Genomic DNA, 12,797 nt, shown 5'->3' on the forward strand with positions numbered 1-12,797 from the left:
CTTTAATTAAAAGATTGTTTTGCTGTAACTGCCAGGTGGCACAAATGTGCACCACAGTGCTATCAGATGGTTTCTGTACAAGATTGGGGTGGGTGGGTGCATGATTTCTAGCTTGTGCAATTTGTTCACTGGTTTACAGGCATTCTGAATAGCTATCAATCACTTACGCGATGAAATCAACTCCCTTATGTAGATGCAATTGAAATATTTTTACACTAGATTGTTTCTAAGGTAACAGAGGTACTCAAAACTTGTGTATTGTGCATACAACCAGCTTACCATTTATCAAATTCTCGTTCCCAATTGATAATTAACGTTGCTGGCAATACAATGAGAATACTTTTCACTCTCTCTGCATCGAACAATCCACTTAGGAATGCGATTACTTGTATAGTCTTACCAAGTCTAGAACATCAACACAATTGGTTACAAAATAATGTGAATACTGTAAATGCATAATTATTGACTTATTGGAGTTTTATATTTTTTTGGGAAATGAAAGATGGAATGAATCCATGTGAACACATACAACAGGACTCCTTGTTTAATAAGCAATGCATTTGTAAACTCTTTAGTACATTGTAAGTAATAATATCGTATTTGCTTTATTACAAGTGCATCTCTAATAAAAGCGCATATAAAACGAACATATCAACCATAAACAAATTTCTGTAATTCACATAAGCACACATCAATGATAGAGCAAATACAATATGAAATGGTGAAATTAAGAATCTATTATACACAAAAAAGCTGTTCTCTCATAGTTATGGTGTTATCTTATGTCAAATAATTTTTGATACAAATCATTGTTTTACATCTTTGACAAATATTTGGCATCACTGGAGTAATAACGGATGGAACCATGAATGAAATGCCAAAATGGAACCATGAATGAAATGCCAAAATGGAACCATGAATGAAATGCCAAAATGGAACCATGAATGAAATGCCAAAATGAGATCACAAAGCCAATACCAAAATGATACAAAAATATTGCAGACACCAAATTCACTTGCCAAGATTCATTCACATGCATCATCCAAGTCAACTACAGCATAGCGTACAATGTTGCGATTACACAACTTTGTCGTATAGTCATGGAATATGCTGTGGTAAAGAAAATTGTACATATCAGGAGAGATAACAGTCACATTAATTCCCAGTTTTTGTCAAGTACGAAAATAAACATTGTTACATACCCCATATCATCCCCTAAAATACCACCAGACTTTTTTTTGTGTAATCCCCAGAACCATAGTATGCTTTCTCTCTGATATGGATAAAGTTTTTCATAGAGTTCCTTCCTAATACTAAATCCATCACCAACGAGAGCCATTCCATCATCTTCTTCCTCAGATTCCTCATCTCCATATTCTTTGATATACTCCTGTCATACAATAACACCTTGTTTTACTCTTTGGACGTCATTTTGTAAATTTATAGCAATTCACCAACCAACATAATAGCTGTTTACAATCCTTGGGATTTCACCAGTCAACAGTGAAACCCCAGTCCCAAGCAAATTTGACACTTAGAAATTTGTTTTCATCTTAAAAAGCTTCGTGAATCAGGAGGTATGCGCGAGGCTCAAAATCGGTACTCTGCGCCACCGGAATGCGCTGGCTCATTTCCCAAAATAAGCATTGTGCGCCACCTAGTTGCGCCACCATTCTGGGCCGTATTCTGCGCCCCTCATTCTGCACCAACGAGAAAATTCATACTGTACCCCATTCTGGGTTCAAAATGAGGTTACAGCAATGATATTCAATCCTGTTTATCAACGCAATCGAGATCATTTTATGTGAAATACTGTTATAATATTTGTAGGATTTTGATCCCCTCACATACCTCGAATCAGGTGTATTTAAAAAAAAAAAAATGTGTTGCCGACACCCAAGTTTTATGACTGATTTTAGAATTTTGACTGCTGGTTTTGTACAGAGAATCAGCACTTACTTTACATCAAAATGTTTACTTGTGTGACATTTTCTTTATTTCACTGAACAACAGATACTGCGAAATGACTAATTTTCACTGGGTTAAAATTTCGCTGATTTGCCATTTCAGGCACATTCAGTGGGTTTTAAATTCACGGTTTTATCATTTTGATTATGTGTTCTATGCTAAATTTTACATATTCACTGGGTTTTAATTTAGAGCATTTTTCAGTCAGTGAAATAAGCAAAATTAAAACCCAGCGAATAATTAACCCTTTTACAGTTCAAAGTATGTGTACCGGTATCTATTGTATCATTGTGCAGTATGGAACCTCCTGTGTTAACTCACATAAACAAATGTGGCACGCATTAAATGAAATACAACACTGCATTACTTGTTTGTTTTCTCAGTAGCTCAAGCTCAAACTAACCTCCAGCTTTCTTATGCGTCTTTGTATTTTTTCGTTGTCGTATATTTTGGCAGCTTGCTGTAATAAGGCCAGAGACTCGCTGGCTAATCCATCAAGTGCTTTTTGCTTTGATTTCTTCACCAGAATGTTGTATTTAATTTGTTCCTCTTCTTCCACAACAGTTTGTTGTTTCTCTGTTTCATGAACAAACATAGTGCAACAATAGGAGCTATGCAAGACTACTGAAGTATATAGATTCTGGTACTTGTGTGGAGATGGGGTTCATATATTTCACTATCAATAACATTTACTTACCATATTTGCTCTACCCAACAGAAGCACAAATAAACCAAAATTTAAGCGCATATGCTACTAACCCCTCAATGTAAGCAATTTAGCATGTCCTCGCTAGCGGATTTTGTATTGATCTAGAGTTACAATGAGTTTTTTTTAAATGTTTCTCCCCCCCCCCCCCCCAAGATCACAACATCACTGATATTTTGTTGAGTCATGAGTACATGTATTTTGAAGTACTGGAGCAACTGGCAATATTGTCGGTATATTGCTGTCTAACATTGTAATTTATTGTTGTTATAGAACAGTAACACATATGAAAGTGCCAGGATGCATTACCTTTAGGAAATTATCAGCCTCAATATTACACATATTATTCACAAGGACATCCATAGAACACAACATAACACGAGAAAGTACCTTAAAATGTGTATTAGAAGCCCCATCCCTAATAGAAGTAACACACATTTTTTGGAACAATTGAGCACGAAAAATTTACCATTTCTCATGTTGCATTGTATCATTTAAATAGAAACTGCACTAATACCGATTTCACAGTACTTGCCAAAAGTTGGGCATGAAAAACAGAATACATGTGATTCATGTGTACCTTTAAGGGGTGACCTATGACCCAGGGAAACTGAAGATAATCGTCTTGTAGCATTCGTTATACCATTTATTCTATCCATCTTTTATTCTCAGTATTCAATATACACTGCAAATGAAGGTAGTTACCCGGTAAGCATTCAGACTAGTGACAGCAATAATTTTGAAGTAATTCTAGAGTAGTGTTTGAGATCTCAGCACATGACGAATATTGTTAAACCTTCATATTTATAGATATTAGCAAAGTTGCATTCACAAACATCAAGATCAACTCTGTTCATTATTGACCTAATCATGGTGGACTGAACACAAAATCTTTATACATGCGATGCTATTTTACTGTATATTTATTGAGAACATTGATTTTAGTGTCGAGTCAGATTTTATTTTTAATGATAAATATGTTTCTTGTTCCATGTTAGCTATCTACATGATACAGAATGTCATCTTCTTTCCAGATACTCAGGACTGCTCTTATATGAAACCTGGGTTTTGTAAATAGTCAGCCACCGGCCATATGGCCGCCCCTACAGACCCTAATTAGCAGTCTACTTTCTTGCCCCCGACTGCCAACATCAGTCTCGTTGCAGTACTTCACACTGCCTAGAGCCTTTTTATTTTGTTGCCGTGTTGTTACAGGATGATGGTAAGCTATTAAATGCATTTGGGAAACCCCTGTGAACCAGACCATAGATTTAGCTATGCCAGCGTCTACCAACATTTTCTCTCCAGTTCACTACTGATAGTGCTAGTTTGGTTATATGCCAGGCACATGGCAGGATTCCTAACATGAATGCAACTAAAATGATGATAGGAAGGATATTACTGTGCACATACTTTAATACATGCAATTTAAACACTATGTGTTTACTAACCTCAACAATATGCTGGTGTGAGGAGGTTCTTCTCTGTTAGACTCTGGCACAAATAAATTGATCACACATCCATTTAGATCACTCTTGCTAACTTAAGTTACATCTGTATGAGAAATATGAATGAATAAATCATAATAAATAAACAAACAAATTAATAAATAAAGAACAGTGATTGTTTTTGTCTGGGAAAAAGTATCTTTATGATCTTTTCCATATGCCAAAATTGGAATGGAACCAGTTATTCGAAATGTACATAACGCCCCAAAAGCATATTATTGTAAAACCTGTGTATAGTGACCATCCAAGGTACAAAAATAATCAAAGAAAGCTTAGAAAGAACTCCCATGTGCCGAGAGTATTGGAGACACATTAAATATAATTCGAAATTACTTAGCTGAAAACTAATTATGCAAATCAGAAAATTAATATGACCAGATTTGAGTGTAAAACTAATGAGGTCTGCGCAATGTAACAGAAAATCTATGTCTCCAAGTTTAATTGAAATGTGATTAGAACCAAAAAATTATGAATTATTATGCTTATTAGGGAATTAATATGAACAGATTTTTACCCCAAACTAATTAGGTTTGTACATTGTCCTAGAGCATCTTTGTACTAAGTTTCATTGAAATGGAATAATTAGTACCGTGAAAACTCCAAAATTTCGACCCCTCTAAAAATTCGATTGGCTATTTATTTGCCGGGTTTCGGTGTTTTATTTACCTCCAAATTTTCGACTCCACTAAAAATTGCCGACTCATTCTTATTCGAAAATTGCGACCAGTTTTAGTTTTCCCCCAAACGAAAAAAAAAACCGATGTGAGCGTTCAAACGGGACTTTCCTCGAAGGCATGAATCCGGGTTTCTGATTGACTGAGAGATTTTTATTTTATTGGTAACGAAAATATATTCTAAATAAACGAAGTTTCAAATAAAAACGAACACAAAAATCTCGGCATGCTGCGTTTCTGAATTGTTGATTATTACTGTACTCAGTAGTGATTATAATAATGTACACAAAATAAATTTGTTGAATGGTTATGAAATACAAATAAAAGTCAACTAAGTTTCATCGTAAGCGAATGATTCCGGTCTCGTATAAACGTTTGATGCTGTAGGATATCCGCCATGTTCTCTTAGGTCAAATAGGTCAAATCGCTAATTAACCAATCAAAAAGCTGGATGATGCCAACGTGTTCAAATTACCACAGCTTAATTAACATATGTTAATGTTATTGAACGCAATGCGAAGAGATTGATGTTGTAGTACGATATTTTGGCTTGGATTTTGATGCGAAAACGGCATGATTTTTTTTTAAATAAAAAAATTAGTTGTTTTTAAAAAATAAACTGGTCATCTGAAGAATAATTTAACATTGTTCACAGTGATAACAGCTCATTCTCGAAAGGAAGCTTACCCGCTCACGCTAGTCACGATAAAAATCATACACGTGTACTCTTGAATAGACAGACGTCAATGACTACGGTAAAACTTAGACTCTATTTTAGCCGGCAGGATTGATTGAAATGTCCAAAAAATGACGCCAAAATACACCTTAAAAGTCCCATTTTATTTTCTTAAATCCCATTTTATTTTTTAATCCAAGGGCGAATTTACGGCAGAATTTGGTCCCTCAAATAAGGGACACGTGAGCTTTGATTCTAACCGGATACATTGCACTGGGTCGGGGAGATAGTTTGCTAAACTTCCATGTATCTTTTGTCCAATGGGTACCTGTACTTCGAACATTCGCAAGTTTTCCTAGGTAGTGCGAGACAGCTTTGTCTTTTGACCTATTAGTTTTGTGCTGACCTCTTCTGCGCGTCTTGATGTTTTGTTTTGCTTGTCATAATACTCACTGATTGATGACTTTGTTTAGATTTTGAGTTACAACTCGGCCACGACTCTAAAAACATGTCACATTTCTAACGCCAATTATTTAAAACCGGTCGAAATTTTGGAGTTTTTACGGTACTTTAGATATCAGTGTGAAAGCTTAAAATTGGTTAATTATGCAAATTAGGTAATTAATATGTACAGATTGTAACCCACAATTATTCAGGTCTGTCTATTGTCCTACAGCATCCATGTACATTCATTGATATGTGATGTATAGTACCTGAGATATCAGTGTGAAAGTTGGTTAATTATGCAAATTAGGTGATTAATATGCACAAATATTTACCGGAAACTAATTGGGTCTGCATAATTCTAGATTCATTGAAATGTAAATGATTAGTACTTTAGATATCAGTAGAAAAGCTGAAAATTAATTATGCAAATTAGGTAATTAATATGCACAATTATTTACCCTAAAACTAATCAGGTCTCTGCATAGTCCTAAAGGATCTATGTACCAAGTTTCATTGAAATGCGATGATTAGTACTTGAGATACCCATGGAAAAGCTGAAAATTAACTAATTATGCAAATTAGGTGATTAATATGCACAAATATTTATCGAAAACAATCAATCTCTGCATAGTCCTTGAGTATGTAAGTACCAAGTTTCATTGAAATGTAATGCTAACTACTTATATCAAATGCTGAAAATTAATTAATTATGCAAATTAGGTAATTAATATGTACTGATATTACCATAAAAACTATCAGGTCTGTGCAGTGTCGTATGACATCTATGTACCAAGTTTCATTTGAAATGTGATGATTAGTACTTGAGATATCAGTGGAAAAACCGAAAATTGACTAATCATTATGCAAATTAGGTAATTAGTATCCACGGATTATTACCAAAAACTAATCAAAACCTAGCATTAGTTCAGAGCATCTATGTACCAAGTTTCATCAAAATCCAATGAGTGGTTGTTTAGATATCAGTGGAACAGTCATGGAACCACTAAAAAATAGCTAATTATCATGTAAATTAGGTAATTAATATGCACGGATTTTTACCAAAAATTAATCAAATCTGCGCATATGTTCAGAGCATCTATGTACCAAGTTTCATCAAAATCCAATGAGTGGTTCTTTAGATATCAGTGGAACAGTCATAGAACAGCTAAAAATTAGCTAATTATCATGCAAATTAGGTAATTAACGAGCATGGATTTTTACCAAAACCTAATCAAATCTGCGCATTGGCCCAGAGCATCTATGCACCAAGTTTCATCAAAAACCGATGTATGGTTCTTGAGATAGCAGTGGAACAGTCGGACACACATACACACACACATACACACATACACACATACAGACACACTAACTGCAAAGACTCCCATTTTGTGCTTCGCACATGGGAGTCAAAAATCGTATGGAATTTGGATGAATATTAATTTGTGAATAACAAATCTTTTTTAATATGCTTAAATTAAATCCTGTTTGAAGTTTTTGACTCTTCGACTTTTAATTGAGTTGCGTTCAGTTACTATTGAAACATGTATTGACTACTATTCAAGTTTCAGCCACACATATGTTTTATATTGATTGAGTTCTTGCCGTTATATATATACATGTATTTATTATCAAGTTATTAGTATGTTACAAATACAGCATACGTATATTTTTTGTCATTTACTAATAACTTGCATGTTACAAGTATGGTTTTATTAATATATATATATACATTCACCATCTCTCTATGTTACAACAATCAGGTTTATATTATTTATTTATTTATAAAAGTAATATAAATATATAATTTAGCCGTACTTGCCACATACAACTCTATGACAGCCAAGCTAAAAAGCTAACAGATTGTATACCCCATTGTTTGGCACTAAAATTACATCACAAAAACACACCACTATACAGGCCTCTTGATTGCGATCAAAATGGTCGCCATACAAATTAAATTTAATCAATGATGATTAAAAAAAAATCCAGGTTGCCAATGACGTAATGTGACTGGAGACATAAAACAGATTATACAGCTTGTCAACCCTTGGTGGCACACTAATGACTAATATTAACACTTTGCACACATTTAATTACCAATCATATTTAATCCTTTTTACAAATTGATTTTGACATCACATCTGAATTTTAACATAATTAATGTTTTTGTGTAGCTTATTATTTATTCGCAAAACAATCAATTATAACCACTAAAGAAAAAGTTAAAATTTGAGGGCTGTTATGCAATTACGTTTTGAAATCTCTGTGTAGGCTTGTGTCAATAAGCTGCCAGCAAGGTCTGTCATGCATCACTAAAATTACATCACAAAAACACACCACTATACAGGCCTCTTGTGAACAGCAGCAAGGTCAGCAACAGCAGCAAGGTCAGCAAATCAACCAGGAAAATCAACTTGTTTATAAAAGTATTTCAACCTTGTGTTAACTACTCAAACTAGTAAGAGTTTCTAAATGTTAGATATGTACTTGTATATACTAGAATGAAAACATTACTACATGTAATACTATAAAACAAAGACACTGATGTCTTTGTTATAAACAACAAAAGGTCACTACTGTAGAGAGTGTCATTATTTGTTTTATATAACAAGGAACCTAAAGTTAGTTATTGTTAGTATGCACTAGGAGTTATGTTTCACTCACTCACTTGATATACATTTAATTACACTATTTAGAAAACTTTTCAGCATATAATAAATTCACATAATAGACTATAGTTAGGTTAAGTCTAAAATAGAACAACCAAACTATATAATTATCTCCTGGGCGGCCAACTCCGGTAGTGTTAAAACCTCTCTATAAGAGAGGTGGAAGCACTGGGATAGTTATAGGTTTGGTAAAATAATTATTACTGAATAAACAAAAAAGATGAGTAATATTGAGATAGAGAAACGAAGAACTGATAAAGAGACAGAAGAACAGAATAGAGACAAACTAAGAGAATTCGTACAAAAATATGTTGGGAAATCTATAGAGTTAAAATTTAACCATGGTAGCGTTACCTTGAAATCAGAGACAAATTTTAATTCTATATGGCTAAGAGCATTTAAATTTATTTACCCAGAAAACAAGTTCTCTTACATTAAAAAGAAAGAAGAAAAAAGTGAACAGTTGCATATAATAAGTGAACACACAGCAGTAACAGTCAAGTTCTATAACAATGGGACATTATTAATACAGGGAAATAATTACTATGAATGGATAATGAATGAAGGTACAGAAATATTTACTAAAATACAACAGTCTCTAAAATTAGACGTGCATATCAGTGAAAACAGAACCCCCATAGAACAGGATACAACAAAATTAAACGCTAATACAAAAGCAAGTTTAAGACAATACAGAAAACCAAATACAAAATACTCATCTGATATTTATGAAGTAGAAGAATTAACAGATACCAGTAAAAGAAATAGTCAACAAAGTATCATGGTAGAGTCTGAGGTAACAGAAATTAGTAAACAGAAGAAAAAAGGAATAATATGCAGTACATCTGATTCTGGTATTTCAAGCAATGGAGATGAGAAAAGTCCTCATACTACACCATTAAAGAACTTTATAAAAGAAGAAACACCAAGTAGAATACCAGTTAGAAGATCTACAACATTGTCACCAGAACATAACAACAAAGACTTACTACAGACAATCATAGAAATAATGGAAGAAAAACATGGAAACTACATGACACTGATTACAGACCTAGATACAAAAATAACAACAAGCCACAATGAAATACTTAAGAAAATAACAGACTTTACAAGCAAGTCCAGCAAGAAACTAAATGAAAAGGAAGAAAGAAAAGATATTGAAATACAAAGTCTTCAAGAACAGTTACAAACCAGAAAAGATGCATTGGAAACTACAAAACAGAATCTACAAAAAATGAGGGATGAGAACATGAAAAAAACAATTCAGATTAACCGACTCCAAGATGACCTACAAAGAAAAAACAGAGAGATTGAACAATTACAAGCTGAACATAAACATAATCAAGAAAAGCCAAATATTGGACAAAAGGAAGTAGAAGACATGACTACAACAATAACAAAATCTATAGCAAACGAGTTCCAACAAATTAATGAAAAGATAGACGTACTGGGAATAAATAACACACAAGAACAGGAATGGTCATTGGTATCAAACAGGAAAAACAAAGAAGTCCCACCAAGAGACCCACTTCAAAATAAAACCAAATATAGTGATATTGTAAAGGGAAAATCAGAGAAGCAAAATAACAAGCCTACAAGTAATTCTACTGAAAAAGGACACATTCTTAAACAACGTAATATACCACAACAACTAGAGCATTTGATAATCAGTGACTCTCAATCTAAACACATCTATAACAGTGATCTTGCAAAGAACCAGATGGTTCTCACTTATAGTGGTGCAAAGATTGAAACATTCCAACAAGTTATTAAAAATAATCATTTCCCACAAAGTCTAAAAAGTATAACAATAAATATTGGTGGAAATGACATAGATGAAGGGACAGACTCTGAATCAATCAAGAATGAACTCAATGTACTGATAAATATAACACACAAGAAATATCCGTCAACAGAAATTTTTCTGTGTGAAATGATACCACGTCAACACTGGAAGGTAAAGAGAACAAATATAATGGACAAAATAAACTCTTACATTAGGAGTAAAGAAACTAAAGATATACATGTTATACCAATGGGCAATATCACAACACAGTTATTAAGCAGAGATGGAATACACATCAATAAATATAACGCAACCACCATGTTTATTACAAATATAAACAATGAGGTAAATAAATACACCTTTCTAGAAGCTAGACCAAGAAGTGTACACTATCACCAACAAAGACACAAAGAAGAATATAAAAAACAGAATTATCAACCAAGATTTAATGATAAATATCTAGAGATGCATTCTTCTACACACAGAGGCTATACAACACCATGGAAGAGCTACTATGATACTAAATGGCAAACATCACAGAATTACAGACACTGTCAGGACAGCAACACAAACAACGAAAATATAAATAATTACCAATAATGACAGTGACGATAAAGAAAAAAAAGAGACAATGTATATACAATGAAATGACACCAAATTACATCAATATTGGTCACTGGAATACAGCAGGCCTAAGATATAACTACAAACCAACTCGTCAAACATTGGATAGCAAAACAGAAAGAACATTAGACATAGAACATCACATAAAAAACTACCACTTTTATGCAATGACTGAGACCTGGCTTGACAAGGAAAGTAAAGGACTGATACCAAAACCAATGGGATATTATGTGTATCACAAAATTAGAACAAAAAATAAGAAAGCATGGAGATCATCAGGTGGTATCAGCATTTTTATCAGAAATAGTATAAAAGAAGGAATCCAGATCATACCAACAAGAAATAGCTATACAATATGGTGTAAATTAAGAAAAAAGTTTTTCCATTTAGAAAAAGATGTTTACATTGGGACAACATACATACCACCAAAAAATTCAAGTTATTACAACCAAAATAACAATGACCCATATGAAGAACTGCACAATGAAATACAAGAATTCAAAATGAAAGGAAATATAATCATACAAGGTGACTTCAATGCAAGAACCAAAGAACTTGAAGATATTATTATAGATGATGAAGACAAGTTACAAACAAACCTCCCAATACCAGATACATACATTTATGATACAAACATCAAGAAAAGGAGAAACGCAGACACATGGAAAAATGAATTTGGAGAAGAACTTGTTAGATTATGTAAGACAAACCACTTGAGAATAATAAATGGAAGAACTCCCGGTGACTGGTCAGGAAAACTGACATGTTATAGTTACCATGGTGCAAGTACTGTTGATTACAGCATAGCTAGTGAAGAACTTCTTAAGAGTATCATTCATTTTGAAGTACAAGAACTACATACAACCAGTGACCACTGCCCAATCAGAACAATTCTAAAAACACAAAGTAGTTATAAAGAGAACATGGATATAAATAAAAACCTACAGGCGCAGGCACCATCAAAATACCAATGGAACACAATAAATAAAGAACTGTATAAAATCTACATGAAAACAAAGGAGAGCGAAGACATTGCAAATACATTCTTAAAAAATTACAATAACAGCAAAGAAAGTGATGAGATCGCTCATGAATTTCAAACATTAATGGACAAATTTGCAAATAAATGCTCCATACATAAGAAAGTAAAGAAGAAAACACAACAAAACAAAGTAAAATTCACTGATAGACAATGTAATATGATGAAAAAGGAATTACAAACACTTTCAAAAATGTTACAAAAAAATCCAACAGATGGTAAACTAAGAATAATGTACTACACTAAGAAGAAGAAATTCAAAAAATATGTAAAGAAACTACAGAAAGAGAAACAACAAAAATTATTATCAAACATTGAACAAGCAGATGAGAACGATGAAGTACAAACTTTTTGGAAGAAGATAAACTTATTAATACAGACAAAAGAAAACAGTTCAATAAAAGAAATTCCATATACAGCATGGATTGAACATTTTCAGAAAATCAGTAGAAATGATACAACTCCCATTGAGAGAATAAAAGAAATCGAAGACAGGCTGTTGCAGCTAGAGAAAGAAATGGACAACAATCATGAACTAAACAAACTTATAACATTACAGGAAATTATTCATGCAACAAGAAAACTGAAAAACAATAAAGCAACTGGACCAGACGGAATACCAGGAGAACTGTTGAAATATAGCAACAAAATAGTGAAACAAGCTTTACAACAAATGTATAACCACATCTTGGAAACTGGT

The 12,797-nt window shown here is 33.2% G+C and overlaps 1 protein-coding gene across 1 annotated transcript in view; it reads right to left on the reverse strand.

Annotated features, from left to right (window-relative positions):
* LOC100373376 (uncharacterized) overlaps positions 1-12,797 on the reverse strand; it is a 29,795-nt gene that overhangs the window by 14,482 nt on the left and 2,516 nt on the right. Inside the window, exons 2-6 of the mRNA XM_085491254.1 lie at positions 4,126-4,228; positions 3,255-3,359; positions 2,372-2,544; positions 1,203-1,390; positions 280-405 (exon numbers count right to left, since the gene is read on the reverse strand). Coding sequence (XP_085347380.1) covers positions 280-405; positions 1,203-1,390; positions 2,372-2,544; positions 3,255-3,333 — 566 coding nt within the window. The 5' untranslated portion in view covers positions 3,334-3,359; positions 4,126-4,228. The remainder of the gene's footprint in view (positions 1-279; positions 406-1,202; positions 1,391-2,371; positions 2,545-3,254; positions 3,360-4,125; positions 4,229-12,797) is intronic.

This window comes from Saccoglossus kowalevskii, chromosome 16 (assembly GCF_978046115.1).
Source record: "Saccoglossus kowalevskii chromosome 16, keSacKowa6.1, whole genome shotgun sequence".
NCBI classification, from domain to species: Eukaryota; Metazoa; Hemichordata; class Enteropneusta; family Harrimaniidae; genus Saccoglossus; species Saccoglossus kowalevskii.